The sequence below is a fragment of the Schistocerca piceifrons genome, chromosome X (genome assembly GCF_021461385.2).
Source record: "Schistocerca piceifrons isolate TAMUIC-IGC-003096 chromosome X, iqSchPice1.1, whole genome shotgun sequence".
Classification (NCBI taxonomy): Eukaryota; Metazoa; Arthropoda; class Insecta; order Orthoptera; family Acrididae; genus Schistocerca; species Schistocerca piceifrons.
The window spans coordinates 756,610,340-756,636,000 of record NC_060149.1 but is presented as its reverse complement, the minus strand read 5'-3'; the positions used below and the strand labels follow the sequence as shown (position 1 = coordinate 756,636,000).

Here is a 25,661-nt window from a genome sequence, read left to right as displayed (position 1 = left end):
TCGCCTGTTATAACTCAGACCAAACAAATATCGAAAAATACCGTTAACTCCACAGTCTGGAACCGCGCGACCGCTACGGTCGCAGGTTCGAATCCTGCTTCGGGCATGGATGTGTGTGATGTCCTTAGGTTAGTTAGGTTTACGTAGTTCTAAGTTCTAGGGGACTGATGACTTCAGATATTAAGGTCCCATAGCGCTCAGAGCCATTTGAACCATTTGAACCGGTAACTCCGCACTAAAATACAGGTATCGGTTTTAACCGGTCGGTTTTTTCATCACTACCGCCCAACCGTCACCAGATGCAGCCTCGGTTTATCACCCACTGCCTCGTTTGGGCTAGCATTCACGGACTCTGTGAGAAACTCTATATTCCGGTGATGGAATATACTGTGTGAGAACTTCTCATCGGTGGGCTGCAGTGTTAACCTCGGACCTATCAAGCAATGACTCATTTTCTTGTTGACTGTCAGTGACAAAGCATTTACTAATGAAATTTTGGTTAAAATGTGTTGTTCCCTTGCGGTCATGGGCACGAAAGAAAGATTTCGAAAGAACTATGAATGAAGAAAAAGCAATGGAATTAGAATTTTTTTAGGAAAAAATTATTAACAATGAAAGGATTTATAGAAAGGAAGCAGAAGACTGCTGCAACGTGTTCTGAGAAGAGGAAAAAGACAAACAGTGAGAGAATTAAGGAGTGGAAGAGGAGACGGAGGAGGAGAGAACAGCAGGGGATGAAGCATTGAAAATGTCCATTTCTAGGAGACCCAAACGGAAAACCAAAAATAAACAGGTATGTAAGTTCATATAAGCTTTTTATTTATTGTGATTCTTACTACGGAAGACGTCATTTGCAGTATAACTGGATTAACACTTGGCGCGCGGCTGGTGTAATACTACAGCGCTTCCTGAAAATGGGGATGTGCGGCGGACGTAATATTACGTCACATCCTTTATGACTATCTTCCACACTGTCAAACGTATATTTACGACTCCCGCAAACGTCTGTTAGATCTGCAGCCGTCGCAGTTTCTATTAGATGGTAGTAGCGGTATCACTGGAAAAATTCGTCGTTTTTGAAACATTTGTTATCTCTTGTTTCGTAGGCGGTAGCAGGTGTTCAAGTTCTCTCTGTTTCGAGCGCTGTGTGTGCCTTTGTGTAGATTGTGTGGCCAAAATGCGTAGTAAAGTGGTGAAACGTCTGAAGCGAATGATTTTCAATGTCCTTGACGATTCTGCAGATGATGAGAATGAAATATCTGATGTTTATGATTCAGATTACACGTTTTCCGTAGATCGTGTCGTCATGAATAATTCTCCAGCAGGTAAATCAGGAAATCAGTTCGAACATATGGTAGCAGTGAGTGCAATATTGGATATGTGCAGTGTGAAAATTATTGAACTATACGAAAAAAAACATAAATTACAAAGTACGGCATGTACACATTTTGTTCAACATGTAAACGTCACTACAGATATTCAGATTTAGGTTATGACATGTTCGATATGCCTGCCATCATTGACGATGATGTGATACAGACGAATAGCGAAATTTTGCGTGAGCCGCTGAAGTGTCGGAATATCGATGCTGTCGATGACCTCCTGAATGGCTGTTTTCAGCTCAGCAATGATTTTGGGGTCATTGCTGTACACCTTGTCTTTAATACAGCCCCACAAAAAGTAGTCGCATGTGTTCAGATTCGGAGAATATGGCTGCCAGTCGAGACCCATGCCAGTGGACTCTGGGTACCCCATAGCCAGAATGAGGGGTCGATCTCTGTGTTGCATAAACCATTGTCGAAATAAGGGTCACTTTGGATAATGGGGTTTAAATCATCTTCCAAAACTTTCACGTACCGTTCGGTAGTCACTGTGCCATCAAGGAATATCGCCACCGATAATTCCGTGACTGGACATTGCACACCACGCAGTCAACCGTTAAGGGTGAAGAGACTTTTCGATCGCGAAATGCGGATTCTCAGTCCCCCAAATGCGAGAATTTTACTTTTTGACGAACTCATCCAACTGAAAGTGAGCTTCGTCACTAAACCAAACCATGCATGCGCATACTAATTCTCATCATGTCACGCGGCCAACCGTGCGGTTTGAACGTTCTAACGCAAACCGGTTACAAGTTATGAATATTTTATTTTATATAGTTCAATAATTGTCACCCTGTATCTACGTTTCAATTTTTATCGCATACCCACCATGAACGCAAAATTTTGCTTTGGTATTGTGTTTTCTGTGTTTCTTTAAACTTGTTTTACAGTCAATTTCAGTCTAAACAGAGAGAGCACTTGTTTGCTTACCGGGGTACGAATTTGAATATTAGAACTCCTTTAAATTTCTTTCTGCGAGAATTTCTATTGAATTGAAGTTTTATCTGTGGATTCAGATTTAACCCTATCAATGCCAAAATATGTAATTTAAAGTAGAAAGTCTAAAAAGCATCAAGTTTTAAAATTCTAATTACACATTTGTTCACACAGGTTACGACTTCCGAAAAACCAAATATTTTAGCCAGTTCGCAGTTAGTGGTAGCTACGCACAAACCAGCACCGTAAGTGTTAAGGCACTGAGTTGCTGTTTCGGTAACGTCAGAGACTAGAGTTACCTTACCGCATCGAGATTCCTGGGCGTCGCGTGGACTGGTATGGGCTGCCATAGCAGCTCAGGGTTCCAGACTTGATCACCCTTTGGAGGGTACAGGCCTGCCAAGCAAGATTCCGCACTCATTAAACAGCGATCGTTGTCGCTGCTCCTGACGTGGACTTCCTGCGGATAGTACGTTTCACTCAGAAACCCATTGTATCGTTGCCGTAAGAATTTTCCAAGTGTAAACATCTCCATTTTCCCTTTCTGCAAACAAAGAAATGGAACGTGTGATTAGTATATAATGTTCAAAGAAAATGCAACAGAAGCTGAAAAAACAGAAGGCAGTTAACGTGGAGGGCAAAAATGAGTGACACTGCCTATACGGAAGGATATTACATTCCCTGAAGAACGCTACTTGAATAAGGGTCGTGACGCTGGTTTCTAATTTTGTGATTGGACATGGTCAACAACCCACTAAGATCTTATGGACAAAGGTAAGAAAGATTAATGAGATTTCTCGTGTAAGTGTGTTAAATGGAAAATCATTACACTATGACACTAGTGTCAGAAACACACAGGCAGGTTTCGTCTATTGTATACCATCTTAAACACAACAGAACATTTACGCAACTCTTATCATTCGAAATTATTAACTTGATATGAAATATCTGGGGAAGCTGAAAGAACCAGACGTTGTTCAGGGTTTCAGAGGGCGCATTAGGCAGCAACTGACTACGACGGGGGAAAGGAATACAATAGAGGAGGAATGGGTGGCTTTGAGAGAGGAAATAATGGAAGCAGTAGATAATCAAAGAAGTAAAAAGACAGGGTCTACTAGAAATACTTGAATAACGTAGGAGATATTGAATTTAGTTGGTGAAAGGAGAAAATATAAAAATACAGCAAACGAAGTAGAAATATGAGATTGATAGGAAACGCAAAATGGCTTAGCAGGAATGGCTAGAGGACAAATGTAAGGAGTTAGAAGCATATAATCACTAGGGGACAGACAGATACCGCCTACAGGAAAAGAAAAGAGAAGCAGCTGTATCAATATCAAGAACTCAGATGGAAGACCAGTCCTAAGCAAAGAAGGGAAAGCTGAAAGGTGCAAGGAGTGTAATAGAGGGACTATACAAAGTAGATGAACTTGAAGGCAGTATTACAGAAATGGAAGAGGACGTAGATGAAGATGAGGCGGAAGATATCATACAGCGGAAGAATTTGACAGAAGTCTGAAAGACCTAGGTCGAAACAAAGCCCCGGGAGTAGATGAGATTCCGTCAAAACTACTGATAGCCTTGGGAGAGAGATGATAAAACTCTTCAATCTGATGAGCAAGATGTAGGAGACAATCGAAATACCTTCATATTTCAAGAATAATATGTATCGCTTCGCCACCTATCGGAATTTCATGAAACTATAGAGTCTGGAGCAGGAATATTCCACGATGTCCCGCAACAAATTCCGCATGTTTTCAAGCGAAATTGGCCGAGTAAAAAGGTGTTGCATTACTTGTTGAACGACCGTCGTATATAAAGTGTAAAAGTCATAAACATAACTGTGACGATATGGGAAAAAGTTAAAAGCAACAAAGAGGAAGCACAGCGGGAAAAATGTGGCCTTGAAGTTAAGCCATTGCCGATCTATCGTTGTCGACCAGGTCAAATGAAACGTTCATGCTGTGCGATACGTTAGTTAATGGGGGCGTCCTGCCTCGCTAGTACCGACAAGCCTGCATTCGGAGCAAAGCGTGGAGCTTATCGACGACACTCTTAGTGGGTCCCAGGGAATCTCCGATTTTGTTACCGTTGTAGTACACTGATGTGATGGCCCCCTCCGCGTAGAATCATTTCAAAGGTCACAATCATTTTGCACCAATTAAAAGAGGATTTTTTTCCCGCTGTGCTTCCTCTTTGTAGCTTTTAACTTTTTCGCATATCATCACAGTTATATTTATGTCATTTACACTTTATATGCGACGGTCATTCAACAAGTAATGTAACACCTTTTTATTCGGCCAATTTCGGTTGAAAATATGCGGAATTTGTTGCGGGACATCGTGGAATATTCCTGCTTCAGACTCTGTATTTCATGAAATTCCGATAGGTGGCGAAGCTTTACGTAGCTTTCAAAACGGCGTCTGAAACGGAGGTGCGTTCCAAACGAAGAGCTGTCACTGAATTTCTTTTGACAGAAAAACAGAGCAATGCAGATATTGACAGGCGCTTGCAGAATGTCTACAGACTTAGCACTGAAAGAAAGCGCGATGAGTCGTTGGGCGAGGTGTCTGTCATGACCGCAACAAGGTCAATCAATCTTCCACGTGCTGGCCGGCCACACACAACTGTGATTTCTACAACTTTGGAATGTGTGGACACTCATTCTAAGTGACTGAGGGATCACAAACACCTCGCTTCACAACTGTACGTCTCTGGTGGTGGTGCTGACACATTCGTCCACTAGTTGGGGTACTCAAAGTAGTGGTCCTTTGGGTTCCTCGTCGGCTAACATAAGACCACCAAGAACAAAGAAGGGCCATTTGTGCGGAAGTGCTTGCGCGTTACGAGGCTATTCGTGACTATTTTTGTAGAGCATCGTCACCAGTGATGAAACGTGGGTTCATACTTCGAATCGGAAACGAAACGGCAATCCATGGAGTGGCGCCATACCACCTCTTCCCCGAAGAAGAAGTTCAAAGCTGCACCCTATGCTGGTAAACTCATGGCGACGGACTTCTGGCACTCTGAAGCGGTTGTTCTGTTTGATGTGCAATAAAAATTTCCAACGTGTATTGTGCCACCCTCAGGAAAATGAAGAAACGACGTCAACGTGTTCGTCGCCACGAAAATGCAAACGAACTTTTCCTTCTCCATGACGACGCAGGGCCTCACTCAAGTCTGTAGACCCGAGAGGTGGTCACAAAACCTCATTGGACTGTTCTTCCTTACCTGCCCTACTACCCAGATTTTGCATCTTCCATCTGCTTGGCGCAGTGAAGGATGCACTCCGCGGGAAGCAGTACGTGCATGATGGGGAGGTTATTGATGCCGAAGACTTTGGCTCCGACGTCGACAAGTAGAGTGATACTATGCGGGCATACAGGCCCTCCGAGTGAACGGAGATAATGGTATAATGGTTTTCGTAGCCAAAAGAATGGGGAATAATATGGTATATTGGAATCCTGAATAAAAACAACCTACTTTCAGAAAAAATACATTGCGTTACTTATTGAACGCCCCTCTTACTTTCAGTGAACGCAGCTCGTTTTATGGTTCAGCCATCAGTTTGACCTCGATGCAGAGAATGTCCAATGAACCTGATGACGTCAACCAACAATCATTAAAGCCAAACGTTTTTGGTATGAATTACTAGACCTCCCTCTTCCTTGATCCTGTCATCCAACTACAGAATCAGATGCCAAATGGGACCCACAGCTGCAACGACACGTTACAACCAGTCATCCTAATGAATGCTGCCTCTATTACTAACGAGACGGAGCATAAGTTAAGACAATGGGCTCTCATTGGGGAGGAGTGACGTTCAAAGGCCCGTTGGTCAATCCAGACTATGGTCAATCCAGACAGAGGTTTTTGGTAGTTCCCGTAAATCGCTTAAGGCAAATGCCAGGACAGTTCATTTGAGAACAATATGGGCGATTTTCTTCCGCGTCCTCGTCCTATCCGAGCTTGTGCTGCATTGCCGACGCCATTGTTGTTGTTTTTGTTGCTGTTGGAGGTGGTGGTGATGATGTGGTCTTCAGTCCGCAGATTGGGTTGATGCAGCTGTCCATGCTGCTCTATCGTGTGCAAACTTCCTCTCTGAATAGCTACCTCCACATAGATCATTATGAATCTGCTTACTGCTCGTCTCTTGATCTGATAGTTCGGTAATATTCACATCTGTCAACATCTTTCTTTGGCATTGGAATTATTATATTATTCTTGAAATATGAAGGTATTTCGACTGTCTCCTACATCTTGCTCACCAGATGGAAGAGTTTTGTCATCTCTCTCCCAAGGCTATCAGTAGTTTTGACGGAATCTCATCTACTCCCGGGGCTTTGTTTCTACCTAGGCCTTTCAGACCTCTCTCAAATTCTTCCGCTGTATGATATCTCCCGCCTCATCTTCATCTACGTCCTCTTCTATTTCTGTAATACTGCCTTCAAGTTCATCTTCTTTGCACAGTCCCTCTATTGCACTCCTTGCACATTTCAGCTTTCTCTTCTTTGCTTAGGACTGGTCTTCCATCCGAGTTCTTGATTTTGATACAGCTGCTTCTCTTTTCTTTTCCTGTAGGCAATATCTGTCTTTCCCCTAGTGATTAAATGCTACTAACTCCTTAAATTTGTCCTCTAGCCATTCCTGCTTAGCCATTTTGCGCTTCCTGTCAACCTCATATTTTTACTTCATTTGCTGTATTTTTATATTTTCTCCTTTCACCAACTAAATTCAATATCTCGTACGTTATTCAAGTATTTTTAGTAGACCGTGTCTTTTTACCTCTTTGATTCTCTACTGCTTTCATTATTTCCTCTCTCAAAGCCACCCATTCGTCTTCTGCTGTATTCCTTTCCCCCGTCCTAGTCAGTTGCTGCCTAATGCGCCCTCTGAAACTCTGAACAACCCATGGGTCTTTCAGCTTACCCAGGTCTCATCTCCTTGATTTCCTACATTTTTCCAATTTCTTCAGTTTTAATCTACAGTTCATAAACAATAAATTGTGGACAGGGTCCACATCTGCCCCTGGAAATTCGTTACAATTTAAAATCTGGTTTCGACACTTGTGTCTTACCATTATATATCCAATATGAAACCTTTCGGTGTCTCCAGGTCTCTTCCACGTATACAACCTTTTTTTCATGATTCTTAAGACAGGTGTTAGCGTTGATTAAATTATGTTCTGCGCGAAGCTCTACCAGGTGGGGCGTCCTTTTTCATTCCTTTCCGACAGTCCATATTCACCTAAAATTTCTCCTTTTCTTTCTTTTCCTACTATCGAATTTCAATCCCCCATCACAAACTTTCATCTCCCTAAACTACTTGAATAATTTTTTTTTATTTTATCATGCATTTCTTTAATCTCTTCATCATCTGCGGTGCTAGTTTGAATATAAAGTTGTACTACTGTGGTGTGTGTGCGCATCGTGTCTCCCTTGGCTACAATAGTACGTTCACTATGTTGTTCCTATTTTCTTATTGATTATTAAACCTACACCTGCGCCACCCCCATTTGATTTTGTACTTAAAATCCTGTATTCACGTGACCAGAAATCCTGTTCCTCCCGCCACCAAATTTCACTAATTCCCACTATAGCTCCAACCTATCCGTTCCCCTTTTCAAATTTTCTAACCTGTCTGCCCGATTACGGGATCCAACATTCTACGCTCGAATACACAGAACGCTAGGTTTGTTTTTCCTGATGACATCCTGGGTAGTACCCGCCAGTAGATCTGAATGGGGGACTATTTTACCTCAGGAATATTGTACCCAAGAGAATGCAATCATTTAAACATACAGTAGAGTGCATGCACTCGGGAAAAATTATGGCTATAGTTTTCCTTTCAGCCGTGACGGGATTTCAAGCCCAAATCTTCGTTCTGCGTTTTTGGTAGTTTTAATTGCCGTACATTATGATGCAGTCATAAACCCAAAATAATTTTACAGCGAATGTGTAACATCAGTTCCAGGCCGCGCCCTTCGGCTAGTGGCGGTCGCTACTGCGAACAGCAACTTTCGTTTTTATACGTCGGGACTATTTTCTAGACAGGATAAATTGGTCGGTCTGTTCTCAATCCGGTTACATTTCGGCTAGTCTGGACAGACACTGCTGATTTCAAAGGCGAACGATTTCCACTGACTGGCTGCACTTTTCCCTATACCCTTTGAAAAACGAACTTGAAAGGTTTACACACTAAATGAAATGCTAGGTAGTCACAGTGAGTTAGGTACATTACCACTCGGTGCATCTTTGAAAGCAAAAATAATGAAATTTACATGTTTACTCGGAATATTGTCACATTAGATATCATTGCATGCTGAAAACATGAGCGATACATCGTCTCTGGTTTCCAGAGGTTTCATTATTAAGAAAAGCAAGGGCAAACTATTAGGTAATTGTGGAGTCGTGGAACGAGGGTGTTGGATCATGGCGGAATGAGCACACTTTGATAGCAGATGGGCTACACACAGATTTCTATTTGAGATGTTCTATGTGTACCTGGGTTAAGAAATATACTTTTTTGTTAATAAAAGATAATCGCTGTGGAGAAACAGCATGATGGTGAACATCTTTTGAATATATTACAACTGAAAGGTGTGCTTGAACAGTAGCACACTATCATCTTTGAGGACTGTAACAGATATTGTGCAATTATGACATCTAAGCTAAATAATACTGACAAGAAAACAGTTCACGTACTTCGTTCGTAAATATGAAACTTTTTTAACAAACAGTAACGGAAGAATACATTATATTGCTATGCTGAAATGTTATTTACTAAGGTCTGAGCTGAAAAATCAAGAACTGGTTAAATAATATTACACAAATCAACTGTTCGACCGACTGATGAGTATTATTATAAGTCTATCATCCTTACTGCGTTGGATTAATGAAAGAGATGCAGAAGATACAAAGAAGAGCGGTGCGTTTCATCACGGGCTGGTTTAGTAAGCGCAAAAACGTTATGGAGATGCTCAACAAGATCCGGTGGCAGACGGTACAAGAGATGTTTTAGGCTTCATGAGCAGGTTCACTGTTGATATTTCGAGAGCATACGCCGGCCGGAGTGGCCGTGCGGTCATAGGCGCTACAGTCTGGAACCGCGTGACCACTACGGTCGCAGGTTCGAATCCTCCCTCGGGCATTGATGTGTGTGATGTCCTTAGGTTAGTTAGGTTTCAGTAGTTCTAAGTTCTAGGGGACTGATGACCACAGTAGTTAAGTCCCATAGTGCTCAGAGCCATTTGAACCATTTTTTGAGAGCATACGTTCCAAGAAGAATAGGGGAACGTATTAATTTGTCCGAAGTACATCGTGTGAAACGACCAGAACAAGAAAATCCGAGAAATTGGAGCTCATACCGAGGTTCACCGACACTTACATCACACGCACAGTATGCAAATGGGGTAGGGAATGGTGAAATGGTACGGATACCAGAGGTACATGCCGCCACATGGTGTAAAATAGCTTGTAGAGTATAGATGTGGATTCAGATACCGTTAACTTAGCTATATTTTCTCAGCTGATCCGATCAGAAAGTCCGGGTAATTTGCAGTGGATAGTGAGACTCTGCAATCTGTAACGTTATACAATATAAGAAGGCGTTTGAATACACATTGAAGCGTCAAAGAAACTAATATAGGCATGCGTATTCAAATACAGATATATCTAAACAGGTAGAATATGGCGCAGCGGTCGGCAACGCCCATATAAGACAATTATGTCTGGCGCAGTTGTTAGATCGGTTACTGCTGCTGCAATGGCAGGTTATCAAGATTTGAAAGTTGTGTTATACTCGGCGCAAGAGCGATGGCACACAGCATCTCCGAGGTAGCAATGAAGTGGGGATTTTCCGGTACGACCATTTCAGGAGTATACCGTGAATATGAGGAATCCGCTAAAATATCAAATCCCCGACATCACTGCGGCCGGAAAAGGAACCTCTAAGAACGGGACCAACGACGACTGAAGAGAATGGTTCAACGTGACAAACTTGCAACTCTCCCGCAAATTGCTGTAGATTTCAATGCTGGGCCATCAACAAGTGTAAGCGTGCAAACCATTCAACGAATCATCATCGATATGGACTTTCGCAGCTGAAGGCTCACTCGTATACCCTTGCTGTCTGCACAACACAAAGCTCTGTGCCTCGCCTGGGCCCGTCAACACTGACGTTGCACTGCTTATGACTGGAAACATGTTGCCTAGTCAGATGAGTCTCGCTTCAAATTGTATCGAGCGGATGGACGTGTATGGGTATGGAGACAACCTCACGAATCCATGGACACTGCATGTTCCCAGGAGTTTATTCAAGCTGGTGGAGGTTCTGTAATGGTGTGTAGCATGTGCAGTTGGTGTGATATGGGACTACTGATAAGTCTAGATACGATTCTGACAGGTGACACGTACGTAAGCATCCTGTCTGATCACCTGCATCCATTCATGTCCATTGTGCATTACGACGGACTTGGGCAATTCCAGCAGAACAATGTGACACACCACACGTCCAGAATTGCTACAGAGTGGCTCCAGGAATACCCTTCTGTGTTTAAACACTTCCGCTGACCACCAAACTCTCCAGACGTGAACATTATCTAGCATATCTGGGATGCCTTGCAACGTGCTTTTCAGAAGAGATCTCCACCCCCCCCCCCCCTACTCCAAGGGATTTATGGAGAGCCCTGCAGGATTCATGGTGTCAGTTACCTCCAGCACGACTTCAGACACTAGTCGAGTCCATGTCACGTAGTGTTGCGGCACTTCTGCATGCTCCCGGGGCCCTACACGTGGCAGAAGTACAGGTTCTTAAGTGTAGTAGCTCAATGATGAGATACGCACGTCACATACGTAAAACAGGGTTGGTTTGTACTTACATTTGTCAGGGCACCCCAGCCTTCCGGCCAGTACTTATCGTCATTGTAAGGATCCTCTGGATAAGTGTCCGTTGGTGTGCGGTCTCCATGGCGGAAAATCTGGAACAGTAAATAAAACATCACGAAAACCTCTGCGCACTGCGTGCGCTTAGACATGTATCTTAGTAGTTGAACAGCATCAGTATTTAGAGCAACTTTCAAACTGCACTTTCTCCTGCAAGTTCTCACGACAACAAGCAACCAATTAAACTCTTACAATTTTTACTAGAATCTTCTGAGTTGTCTGTAAACATGGTGAGGTAACTTAAAATATAATAAAGAAAACGAACAGGCAGTTAATGGGACAAACAAAAGTAGGACCTAACCGAGTCAACCAGGAAGTACTGACTAGCTTTAAGGATAGTTGCGGACTGAATGTATTTGGAACTGAAGACTGTCGGTATGGGGCCCATACTTTTTCAGTCACTGGCGATTTCAATAACACCATTTCCTCATGTAACTGCATTTGCCATCTAAACCGACTAGCAATGCCAAAGCTGATTCAGGGAAGTAGATCAGTGGAGGAAGTACGTCACTCGCGACCATGAGTACCGGGATTCTAATTCCCGTCCCGCCACCTAGATTTAGCTTTTCATTCCCTTTCTTAGTCAGGCCAGGAATGACTAAACAGATCAAGGCCGATTTTATTCGTCATCCTTGACTAACTGAGCTAGTGTAGCGAATGAAATATATGTTAGCAGTTTTTGATGTTACTGAGCAACAGTCATAAACAATTTTTTTTAAGTAGGAGCACGTCATATTTAGTAAAAACAGGCTTACGTTGGTAAATAAAAGCTGATCACATGTCCTTAAAACGTAATTATTAAATATGACATGCTGCCACAATTATTTGTTGACCTGTTACAAGATGGTGATGTTACGTCTGGCATTTCGTGAAGAGCCAATATTTTTCTTAATTATTGGCCAACTACGAGCTTGACAACATGTTAAGTGTCCTTCAATATGTGTTAAAGATATAGAATCAAATACTTGAAAATAGCATAAGATGCCGAAACCTGGGTTGTACTTAAGTGAACAATAAAACAATCATATAGCGGTGTTTCTTTAAAAAAATGTGTTGGAATATGGATTAAGAATCGAATATCATATACGTGATACAAATGGGTGTGAGGTCACTAAGAATACCGAAGTTCTACCATGACATTTAATAGGAAATGGATTTAAATAATTTCTCGAGACGTGACCACGAATAAAAGATGAGAACAAAATATTGCGCAACAGTCATGACAAAGGACGAAATCAGTTTTGTCAGTAGGACTGATAAGAGAAAGTTTTTTGGGGTATTAAATGAATGTTGTTTATTCACTATCTTCAACAGATCAAAAAATGTGAAGAGAGTGCAAATATATTCAATGTTATAAGGAAAAATGTCTTCGCATTGCCATTAAATGATTTGATAGTCTGAAGAGTTTCTCCTCGAAATTATCTTCGCCTGCAAATATACTTTTGATACGTATCTGAACTGTTCGGCAAATTTTGTAGGTTACATTTTTCTTTGTCTCAAATACGTTATCTGAAGCTTTTTCTTTGAATGAATCAGTAGTACCTGTTAAATTCTGAAGAATGCTTGTACAATTCTCGTCAAATGCTACCTCGCTTGTAAATATGGCACGTGGTGCTCCTTGAAGCAGAGACAGTATCTCGTGCTCTAAAATCTCTCATAAGTGGTTACTGCTATTCAGTTTGGTCTCAGTACGTAAGGGTCGGGATGACGTTGCATCCACGGCACCGCAAATCAGCTCAGTTGGCGCTTGTAGCATATACACCTCAATAATACAAGTGTGCCAGGGTGCAGCCATCTGGGTAGTGTCTACCACGTATAGAACTATCACTGCAGGAAAAGCTAAATCGGGATCCGTCTAACAGCAACGGATTCCGCAACTTGGGACGAAAGCGATCAACTTCACATGCTTATTGCGATCCGACGCGTATAGTGTTTCGGCTTGCCACAATCCAGCCCGCTGCAGATGGCTTCGAATCATCTCCACAGACTGGTCCAAAATCATTGCAGCGCTCCACCGTCTTGGCAACACCGGACGAAGATGTACATGTTCCGTTCCACACACGCATTACTGACGTAGCTGCATGACGTGTACGAGTAGAACAGTCACGTAAGAGTAACTCATTTCTCGGAGTCTGGTCATTTTGCCACACGCGAACTAAGCCATACCGATACTGCAGCCTTGTCCCGTTTCTTTCGCATATCAGCCTCGTTTGATGGCCGTTAAATGACTGACCGTTTAACGCAGACCTTTCCGGTCACACAAGATGACACTGTTCACCCATGTGTACGCCTCTCTGCAGTGCTAATTCCTTATTGGTCATACACTGTTCTACACGTCCTCTGAGGCTGTCCACATTCGGATCTTTCTTTGTGTGTGCTGCAGTTCCCACAAACGTTTGATTATTAAGATTTCTTTCTCCCTTTCCTGCTATGAATGGTGCGCTGCATCAATGATGAACGGCAGTTTGCTCTAAACGTAGTAAAATATAAGCTAATGCAAATGAGTGTGAAGGACAATCCTGTAATATTCGAATACAGTATTAACGGTATGCTGGTTGACACAGTCACATCGGTTAAATATCTAGGCGTAACATTGCAAAAAATGGTTCAAATGGTTCTGAGCACTATGGGACTTAACATCGGAGGTCATCAGTCCTCTAGAACTTTGAACTACTTAAACCTAACTAACCTAAGGACATCACACACATTCATGCCCGAGGCAGGATTCGAACCTGCGACCGTAGCGGTCGCGCGGTTCCAGACTGAAGCGTCTAGAACCGCTCGGCCACAGCGGCCGGCAATCGAGTTGAAGTCACGAGGGCTTAAGTCAGGGGAGTGCAGTAGGTGGTATAGCACTTAGCAGCCCCATCAGTCAAATAAATGAGTAACAGCTTGCACTGTACTTGCTTGAGCATTGTCCTGCAAAATGATGGCCAGGTCCTGCAGAAAGCGTCATCACTTCTGTCTCTAAGCTAAGGTTGTGATCCAAAAATGAACAGCATAGAGACAGAAGGGATGACACTATCTGCAGGACCTGACCATCATTTTGCAGAACAGCGCTCAAGCACGTACAGTGCAAGCTGTTACCGATTTGTTTGACTGATGGGGCTGCGAAGTGCTATACCACCTAATTCACTCCCCTGACTTAAGTCCTCGTGAGTTCAACTCGATTTCTAAACTGAAGGAAACACTTCAGGGCATTCACTTCAGAAATGCTACAAATTCGTCGGGCAATAGACCCCGCCACTCGAACTGTCAACACAACTGGCACTGCTAACAGTATCCTTCGACTTCCACATCGCTGGCATCGGGTTATACACAATGCTGGTGACTACTTTGAAGGTCAGTAAAACTTTGAAACATGTATCCATTTTTTACGAGCTGTAAATAAATAGTTGCCAATATTAAAGTTCCAACCCTCGCACTTATGCGAGTACTGCTCGAGTGGTTGGGATCCCCAACACGTAGCTTTAAAGAAATGCATCAAAGCAGTTCAGAGGCATGCTGCTAGATTTATTCCCGGCAGGTTAGATAAACACGAGAGTATTACGGAAGTGCTCCGTGAAAATCCTCGAGGGAAGACGCTGTTCTTTTCGCAAAACATTGAGATTTTTTCCTCACATGAAATTTCCGCCATGTGATTGTGTTTTAATATTCATTTATTTCACGCTATCGCGATTTCAGCTTTATAGCCATTATCAAGTGCAAAGGTGAACTAAGAATCAGTAATTGCTGAGAAAGTTCACAGAGCACGTAAGGACAGCGAAGACGAGAGAAATTAGCGCTCTTACGGAGGCATACAGACAGTCGTCTGTCCCTCGCTCCATTCGCGAGTGGAACAGAAAAGTGACTTGGAGTAGCAAAGGGTAGCTTCCCCATGCACCGTATAGTGGCGTAAGGTGTATGTATGTACACGGAAGCGCCAAAGAAACTGGTATGGGGATGCGTATTCAAATACAGAAACATGTAAACAGGCAGAATACAGTGCTGCGGTCGGCAACGCCTATGTAAGACAACAAGTGTCTGGCGCAATTGCTAGATCGGTTACTGCTGCTACAATGGCAGTTTTAAATGAGTCTGGACGTTGTATTATAGCCGGCGCGCGAGCGATGGGACACAGCATCTCCGAGGTAGCGATGAAGTGGGGATTTTCCGGTACGACCACTTCATGAGTGTACCGCGAATATCAGGAATCCGGTAGAACATCACATCGCTGCAACCGGAAAAAGATTCTGCAAGAACGGGACCAACGATGACTAAAGAGAATCGTTCAACGTGGCAGAAGTTGCTGCAAATTTCAGTGCTGGGCAATTAACAAATGTCAGCGATCAAACCATTCAACGAAACATCATCGATATGGGCTTTCGTTTCAAATGGTATCGAGCGGATGGACGTGTACGGGTATGAAGACAACCTCATGAATCCATGCACCCTGCATGTCAGCGGGGGACTGTTCAAGCTGGCGGAGGCTCTGCAATTGTGCGGGGCGTGTGCATTTGGCTCATATGGGACCCCGATACGCCTAGATGCGACTCTGACAGGTGACACGTACGTAAGCATCCTGTCTGATTACCTCCATCCATTCATGTACACTCTTTGACATAAAACTTGACCGGCGGCCGGCCGCTTCAGAGGCTAAGTCCGCGCCGATCGCGACATGGGACAAAAAAACTGGCCAACTCGCTAATTCTCTAAGTCCGGTTATCTGCACAATCTGGCAACACTGTAGACTGCGGCACTTCCTGGAGGAAAACTTGTCCCATGATAGAGAAACGCTAGGCTGATTACGCCTGTGGTCTAGCGGTAGCGTGCGTTGTTTCTGTTCATAATGTCAGTGGATCGAGAGCAGGTGGTATAAAATATTTTTATAGCCTCTTCTGTCTGAATGCTGAAGACGTGAATGTAATGGTAGCGCAGATTCAATCTATTTCGCTTTGTGACACACCGATATCAAAATTTTATCCAGTAACGATTTTGCGGCAGATTTCCTGCAGACTGTCCTCCTCTGGACGCCGTATGCGGCAAAGCTCCGGGATCCATTTGCTGGCTACTGGCAGCGGCCGTGGCGACAGCAGCGGCGCTGCACTCCCCCGTTCTTTATCGAAAGCGCCTGCTACCGCTCATCGCTTTTGATGATTTAAAACGCTTTATTATTAAATGTTGCTCCACAGAAAATTTCTACAATTTCCATTCACGCTCAAAAGCAACGGAGACAGACGCCCTGATTAGTAGGCGGGTATTATATTACATTAATCGGCAAGAGCTGAGTATGGCCCGAAATTAATTTTATAGACTGGGACGAAATTAAACCACCTCAGTACATTCGATGAATTTATAAATGCTTCATACCTCGTTTCTTTTCCTTTCAAACTCAATTATTTGTGCAACTTTTGGTCAATGTTTGGATGTTTTCGTCAAGCCAGAGTGAGCGTCTGTGGTGTAAAGTGTATTACAGTTCTTGTTTCATTCCTTATGGTAAGTCTATGCGATAAACTGTGTGAATACCTTGCAATGCATGCTCTGTAGCAGTGCAGGAACACTGCACATTTGGAGTTCCATGTATGGGTTCATGAAGTATTTATTGTTGATCGGAAGTGATAGTTAAGGTCATCAGATTTAAACCAGAAAAATTTGTCGTTTTGAAGGTTTCAGAGAACGGAAAGGAATTGCTAACGCCGGTGTTAGAAAACGTCTACAGTTGAATGCTATTGCAAAAATTTAGAAGAAGGGAACTACATTAATGAACATGTGCACTTCATAAACAACCTTCTGACATGTTAGACCTATATGACGAACAAAGCTCAAATTTATATCGTTGACAGTCGGTTTGAATCTTTTCAGGGTCTATTTTACAGTGAAGCACCTTGGAATTCGCAAAGCAGAAATCCATGATATTAACTTAATTTACTAAGTCGAAATCGGACGAAGATTGATGTTTAAAGGCATTCTTCAGATTTCGCATAAGAAATTTTTACTAGCAGTTTGCAACTCCATTAATTAAAATGGAAAATAAAAGGTTGTACTCAGCGGCTTCTACCGTGATTCGAACTGCTATGTCTTACAGTACAAGCACTGCAACGCACAAGGGAACCTCTGAGCTAACGACACACTGGCGGCCAGAGGCGGAATATAGTCACTGCGATGTTGCCTGAGCCGCAAAACGCAACCTTAAACACACGAACAGAGGAGGTGGAGATTACTGTTTTAACGTCCCGTCGACAACGATGTCATTAGAGACGGAGCACAAGCTCGGATTAGGGAAGGATGGGGAAGGAAATCGGCCGTGCCCTTCCTAAGGAACCATCCCGGCATTTGCCTGAAGCGATTTAGGGAAATCATTGAAAACCTAAATCAGGATGGCCGGGTGCGGGATTGCACCGTCGTCCTCCCGAATGCACACACAAACAGGTGTTACTTATGTGAAGAACGCCATTCTTGGAGTCCAGAAATTAAATATACTTTCTAATTGTGTCATCTTGCAGTGGATTATGTCGTACGAGTCTTCGATGTGGAAAACGAATGTCAAGTGAATTTAGCGAGGTAACGCCGACCTACACCCGGAAGTAAATGCACTATCAGAGTGTTGACAAATACTTGCTACGACGCTGCCATTTCTCGGCTCTCTGACGAGGCAGCTCTTCAGCGAAATGCTTGCCGTGATTCTCCGATACGGTTCTTCAGAGTGGAGACGCGCGCGCACGTTTGGTTTTTATGCGGCGTTCTCCCCTGATGGTTTCTGACGTCGCCTTCTGGGCTGTGTATACATATGAGACATTCAATTATCATTAATCCAGAATGATACAAGTTTCAGCTTCCGGCGTGGAAGAAGGCTGTTGACGCCGACATTATATCATTTCAACGTAGGGAAAGCAAAACGGATCATTCAATGTTTCTCATTCAACATAAAGCATGTGAGATAATTTTCCGTAACGTTCATAATCATCTAAAAATACAAACGAAGTAAAAATACACCGGAAGCTTATTCGAATTGAATATAACGCTTTGCACCTCGATGTCGAATTTGTCCACTTGCAATCTTTTGCAGCATACACATAGAATGTCATGATTACCACGGGAATGAAGAAATATGTTGGTAAGGATGGAAGCAAGAAGAGACGCAGTCAACAAATATTCTATTCCTCATGGCATTCATTTCATTTGACACGTAAGAAGAGGTAAAGCGGGAATTTACTTTCGTTAACACGAAAGATATGCCGCACATATTGATAACGAGGAAGTCTGCGTCTTCATACGTTTCCTCCTTGAAATCTGTATGCTCTATTATATACTAAGTAGCCCGATCATTGTTTCAGTAATGTTACCCTCTTGTTTGACCCCGTAACGATGAACAGATTCCAAATGCATGTCTCCCTTCCTGGGTTGTTTTTTGTGTTTTATTGCTTGGAATTCCTGAAGCAGACCACTGTGCCTTCCCCCCTCGTGGGTTAGGTCTCAAAACTAAACTGCTTTGTATCCAATGGCATAATTTATTCAGACAGCATCAGCATAAGACTATCAAACAAAGCCTTCCATTTACAGTTGCAGCACTCTAACCAGCACTGACCAAAGTGTAATCCACGGTCATGGTCCTAAATTACCAGCTGTCTGCTACTGTGGCAAAGTCCGTACTACACTGTCGATTCCGCAGCACCATTTTATCTGGTAACACTGTGTAGTTGCACAGTTGTGCTACCAGGTCTGTCCTCACACTGTCAACTTTATGTATCTCACTTCTCCTGTAGCGTAGATCACGAGGAGCCGAAGTAAATGAGTGTATTCTGCATGACGTAACATTCAGTATTCCCTTCTTTCATAGCCACTCTTCATGTGCATCGATACCAAATAGGAATGCGAAAACTCTTGCGAGTGAGAGAATGACAATAACAATCGTAACAAGAACAAGCAAATAATGAATGATGTTTATTCCAACGCAGAACGAGAATGGCTTTAAATATAAAAATCTGTATCTATATCTATATCCATATCTATTGATCTTTGAGTTGGCACAATGCAAATATATTCTTCGCATTTAGTTACTGAATTTAGTTCTGGATGTTTGCAGAGAAAAGGAAAAGTCGGTACTTCTCGCTAGTGTAATATAATGTGAACCAGCAACTACCCTTTCCTTAGAACACGACTCAAGCAGGTCCTCAAGTAGGTAGCAAGGCACTGCTGCATTCTGTTCCCTGACATTGCTCTGATGACGGTTAATGCAGATAGTTCCGATTATGAAATACAAAACGTATTGCAGGTTAGTTCCTAGGATAGTAACATTAAATTTGCGTTGTAGACGGCACATGAACGTGACGACTATCCATATTACTCATCAATATAAAAAGACAATATTTAGGGAATTTAGCAGGATTACTCAAAATGAATTCTGAAATTGGGTGACTGACTGCACAGGTGCTAAACGTCGTCAAGAGTATACGATGTCCTAATCGCATTAGGAATATGAAGATCGTCTTCGACAGCTCTCAACTTTCACATTGCTATCTCCACCCTACTCCAGACAGCCCTCGGTGGAGTTGCACTACGTTGCCGATGTTATGGAAGGCCTTCAAACCGACAACAGACCACATATTGAAAAATACAAGCGAATTCTCTTGCAGCGTAAGCTTGTTGTAACTAATCTAAAAATTATTGGAGAGGAACATTGTCCTATTCAAAAAAAGTAAAATGTTACACACTGTTGACGTCAAACGGACATTATCTATGTCCTGTCTTGTGTCCTACTCATCTATAATATCAAGTGTACTATGAAAATGATTATATATAATGGATGATAGGGTAATGCATTGATACCAGATGGTGGGGGCCGGCCGGTGTGGCCGTGCGGTTCTAGGCGCTTCAGTCTGGAACCGCGTGACCGCTACGGTCGCAGGTTCGAATCCTGCCTCGGGCATGGATGTGAGTGATGTCCTTAGGTTAGTTTGGTTTAAGTAGTTCTAAGTTCTAGGGGACTGATGACCTTAGAAGTTAAGTCCCATAGTGCTCAGAGCCATTTGAACCATTTGAACTATTTAACACAAAATGACATTAAAAATTAAAGTTATTCACGAGCAGCTAGTTGAGAATATGTATGAACATTAAATGACACGACGAACTGAAATAATATGACGAAGAGTTCAGCGCTCACTGGGAATAGAGCCCCACACATATCGTTGTTGACTACACACAAAGAGACGTCAGCTACCGAATTTTTCTCCACCAGCTGCTCAGAATAGCATCTTGAACTTACAGTCATCTCGCAAATAGTTCTGTGTCTCACTGGGAGTTAAAAACGTCAGATATCGTTAGTGTTGACAACGAATGAAAATACATTAAAAATCAAAATTATTATCCACCAGCAGATAGGTGTTCTCATGATAGAGCTTGATAATACATAATTAAATCTTTAGTGCCGGGCCAGGATTCGATCCTATTCACGCGTAATATGTGAAGGTGTTGAGGAATCTGCAGTTTTGAACAAACAACAAATTGTAGCCGAGCTGTATTGCCACGAAGGGATCAAATTCCGCGTTAAGGGCGGTCTGAGTTGCATTCCCAGTTTAGAACCAATTATATCGACATACAGAAGCTCAAATAAAAGATGGAATAAGTGTCCTGTGACCATACATAGCGTTTGTGTCGTCACTTGAAATAAATAACTAGTATAAGAAAGGTTACTGGTGATAGAGTTTCTACATGTCGCCACTCCAGACTTTATTGTGGTTCAACCTACCGCCTACTTGGTAAAGAAGGAATATCATCTTTAATGTGAATTTTCAGACCACGCAGCCATTATATCTCCTCACTTGGTGTAGCCAGGAGAGAATGGAATCTGTCTCTCCCTATCTAAAATCATTGACGGAAGTGGGAATCGAACCCAGACCATAGGTATAACAACCTACCATCCGTCCAACAGACCACGAAATCCTCTTCTCTGCGAGTCATTTTTCTATCGTAACGCAGTTGCGCCACACTGGATGAGAATTCTGACACACAGGCTCCCTGTAGTAATTTGCAGCATGCTCAGTAAATTCATTTACTTGGTTGACCGAATCACCATGAACTAGCTGCCTCGGCTACCCAGTGCATACATTCGACTATTTTGTAATCACAGAAATAAAATCACGTAACTGCCACCTACACACAACTGCCAACAGTGTAGGATGCAGAAGTTTAAATAGGAAGTGTTCCTTTCCACTTGAGCTATTCTATTGCGCTATCTGTTACTAGAAAACGTCGTTCAGTCCAAAAGAAAAGCTGTAACTGTTTGTATCTCAGAAGTCAAGACCTGGCCATATGCATAATCTCACAGTGCTGTGGAATCCAAAAGTTCTGGAGGAATAGTTACCGAGCTCTGGAGCTGCTGTAGCTACGTGTCAGCTTGTAGCATAGATAAGATGTCGCGAGTTCGAATACATTCAGTGCTACATTTTTTAAAACGCAATTCTGCTCTCTGCTGAAGGTATCAATCTAATGGAACTTTGAACATAATTCCCTTCACTTCTCAACCCAAAGTAGTCGCATGTGGAAAAAGGGCTAACTACTGTGACATTTTGTTCTATTCAGGTTTAATAGACAGCAGGCAGCAGATGCATCTCGAAGATGTGCAGGGAGAGCGCATCGTGCCATAATATGTCAGAAAAGTATTTTCTATATTAGCCGTCGTGTGGTAGTTATATTTTATTCTTCTTCAAACTTTGTTTGACAGCTTTAACTCAGAACAAGTTTTCTACATGCATGTAATCAATAAACTGCATGTGCATTGTCAGACTGTCATAGGTAACATCTGAGAATTCGCATATATCGTTGATGATTAATTTCTCTCTCATGTTTACTATTGTTTTAACAACACTAAAGGAAACCTTACGAAAATTGTGCACTGTATTATAAGAAATGAAATAAAACTAACCATGGTAACCTTACGACGAAAGTATCTGTAAACAAGCATGCCTCTATCGACACGAGTTAGTAAAATACTACTCACTTAGATTTTGATTGGGTCTGTGTTTAATTGGTATGCTGTGTCATACTCAAGAGGTATGCAAATGTGGCATTTCATAAATATAGTTACGTATTCCTAGAAACCCAAAATTCGCTTGTCAGCAGCGGAAAGAGGCGTTACCTGTTGTGCAGCATTGTAAGTTTTTCAACATTGCACTATGAGCTGAAAGCATTTTCTTGCGATATCCTTATTGATGTTTGATCTGACTGCTTGTAGCTCTTTCACAGAAGGGATAAAAACGTTACAGTCAGTGAGACTGGAACTGCGAACCGTAACAGACGCTTTTTCACAGCTCAGCACGTTACCACAGAGCTGGCGAGGAGGTATGGGTCTTAGCTTCCTATTACGACGGCAATAGTAACTAGCACTCGTAAACCGCTATTTGAATGTCGAGATTAGTTGCGGTTTCCACCTGCAACGACTTTCCTGGGCTGGAAACCGTAAATTTTCAATCTTTTGTTACCCTGCAAGCGATAATAACTCGGATTATTCAATGGAAATGACAGGTAAAATCAAGTGAACTTTGAGGCTTAATTCCATGCACACCAGGAAGTAACTCGTCGATCACAGGGTTGCCAAACATACGTTGCCTTGTTGCCAAATCTCAGTTACAGTACCAGCAGGAAGAAGACGAACCGATGTGATCCTACAGCGGTCTGGGAAGTGACCATAGCTGGTGTCTCCAAGTCACGGCTGCTACGGCCTGGAATACGTAATGCGTCTGATTCGCTTTCTGTAACTAGGTTTAGGGACTGGAGCGTAGTTACTAATAATACTCAGAACTGACTGCAAACTGAGCATCATAAATCAGTAACTCTCATTGTTGTTTTTATATTTCTTTCGTAAGTGTACTCAAAACTAAGAAAGTCATTCACAGGCGTTTTCGTGCCTCGCCGATAGTCGAGCACAACATACAAATAAAAATAAAAAAGAATGTGTGTGTGTGTGTGTGTGTGTGTGTGTGTGTGTGTGTTTGAGAGAGAGAGAGAGAGAGAGAGAGAGAGAGAGAAATAAAAAGCAATGAGAGAGAGTGTAAAAAATTGTTGTAAAGAAATTGAATCAAGGTATTTAAAGAAATCTTTCATTAAAATGACACGTTCCATATCATTACGAAATGTCGTATTCATTATCTATGGAACAAGAGTTAATCTAATGTAATCTAATCTAATCTAATCACATCATATTGATGATTAGCCATGAAGAGTCATGAATTACCGAAATTTTGGCCAATACCAGTAACCAAATCTAAACTTGAAAATAAAAGACGACAATTTTTGTAATAAACCGTGACTCCTATCAAGACCTTTTCGTCCCTGTTATCGAACCACGAAAGATGTCTGATATACCTCCATTCTGAAGTAACAAAGTGTGCATGCATTTAAAGATGAAGTGCATGATGTGAAGTTCTGTGACGGAGATACGAACCCAACACGTAATCCGATTGTTAACTAAGAAAAATCAAATGTTACGTATCGGTTTTTCTTACGAGCCGCTAGGTGTCTGAATCTAAAATAAGGATACAAACTTTTGTGCCTAAGCGACAATCGAACTGCACACCTACCGTGCATCCACGAATATAGCTTAAGTTTCAGTTGCTTACTCATGAACAGTAAGATGTGTGCGTGTTTGACCAGAAATAACGACACCTGTTGCCATTGTTGGAAACACATGAACAGACATTGAAATTGCGCGTTAATTTTCACTAGCAGGTGGGTGTGCACTTGATAAAGCTAGAAATGAAATTATGAATATTTTTGTACTGGATCAGGTTTCAGACCCACATACTTACCTTTGGAGGAGACCTAGAGAAGATTGCAGTCTTGGGAAAAGGAACGAAATGACTGAACTATACTGTTCCGAGAGATTCAGATCCTCGAAAGAGGAGATACGAATTCGAATCACAGTCCAGCACCAAATTTTTAAACGTCTCTAGTTCAATCAAGTACAAGTAAAATAAGAGCCCTGTCCCTTTAAATGGCTATCGGTTCATCAAATAAAATAAAATTTTCTAATGTAAGTAAGCTTACTGGCGACTGTATTTCTGTTTACCATGACTTCTGCTGTGTCATTTCCCAACGTAAACCGGCTCTGCCCAGTTGGTAATGAAGGAACGTGATGTTTAATGCGGATTCTGGATTATAACGTCTTTCTCTTGAGGTTACCAGAGGTAAAATAAATCTGTTTGTGCCTCTTAAAAGTAAATGCCTGAACCCACGCATTGCACCTGTGATAGCTCGTTCCACCATACCATTGTGGCCACATTACCCAGCCCCAAGAGTGTGCTGTAACGGATGATGTGCTTAGCTTACAAAATTAGTCACGGTGGAAAAAATGCGAGTCTATTAAATGGTCGAGTAGAAGCAAGCTTCTGACGCAGAGATTATGCTATTCTCATGTCATCAGGATGTAAAGACTCTTCTAGGCATCATAGGCTGGATGTGAAGCCATTTTGATTTTTCACAAATTCAGCAAATTTCTTAGTTCGAGAAAATCCACTGTGAAGTGTGAAGTTGCCGGATAATTCGATTATTACTGTTATTATTAATATCATTTTATTCATACCGCTGCTGTAACACAAGTGCTTGAACATCATTTAATGCCTTTTGGTCACTATAGATGTAGTTTCTCATGAACAGGTTCTTTCCCTGTCTACGGAATCCTTTTCATGTTAATATCAAACACCAGCAATTACTCGTAGATTACTTTAAAACTAAAGTAATTGACGAAGACGTTACTTGGTAACAAAAACGCACTGCCTTTCTTCACTTACTTTCGCCTAGAAATGGCTATCGAGTACAGACAAACCAAAAGGCAAGAGATCTTACTGCCTTCCGATATACGTTGCTGTTAGTTCTTCCACATGATTTGGTCGACATACCTGTTTCAAGTTGTGTATGACAGACAGTGTTTTAGAAAATCTATTGTTTCCCTTTGAAATAAACAGAAGTATTTTCATTCTAGGCTGCCCAAGTACAAAATTTTCGCAATATTAGTTCAAATTTAATATTCGCTTCTATAATGTAGGATAGTATTTCACAGTCGCAAAACTCGCATCCGAAACGTTGACCTTACACTTAGTCGCTGACCATAAATTCTAGCTCAGAGTGACACCAGTTTAAATAACCTAATGTAGTGAAGACTGTTTGCCAGTGCTCTTTCTCACCGGAAAATACGCAATTCACTCATTTGGCTCCATAAGTACACTGTAACAGTAATTTCTGTGTGAAATTTGTCAGTAAGCTTTTGCCTTCCAACCGGCAAAATACGGCAGAGTACGGCCGGTAAACAATTCACAAACCACGATTTAGTGCCGATAAGACGATTTCTTTAAACATTGTCGAAGCTGAGGGAATTTAGTTTCTGCTTAAATTGTCTTAAGCAGCAACGTTCACAGATATCTCAAATAGG

At 42.1% G+C, this 25,661-nt stretch overlaps 1 protein-coding gene across 2 annotated transcripts in view; it reads right to left on the bottom strand.

Annotated features, from left to right (window-relative positions):
• LOC124722007 (lysosomal acid phosphatase-like) overlaps positions 1 to 25,661 on the bottom strand; it is a 180,917-nt gene that overhangs the window by 84,947 nt on the left and 70,309 nt on the right. For both annotated transcript variants that reach the window (XM_047247179.1, XM_047247180.1), the window contains exons 2-3: positions 11,197 to 11,295; positions 2,623 to 2,862 (exon numbers count right to left, since the gene is read on the bottom strand). In XM_047247179.1, coding sequence (XP_047103135.1) covers positions 2,623 to 2,862; positions 11,197 to 11,295 — 339 coding nt within the window. The remainder of the gene's footprint in view (positions 1 to 2,622; positions 2,863 to 11,196; positions 11,296 to 25,661) is intronic.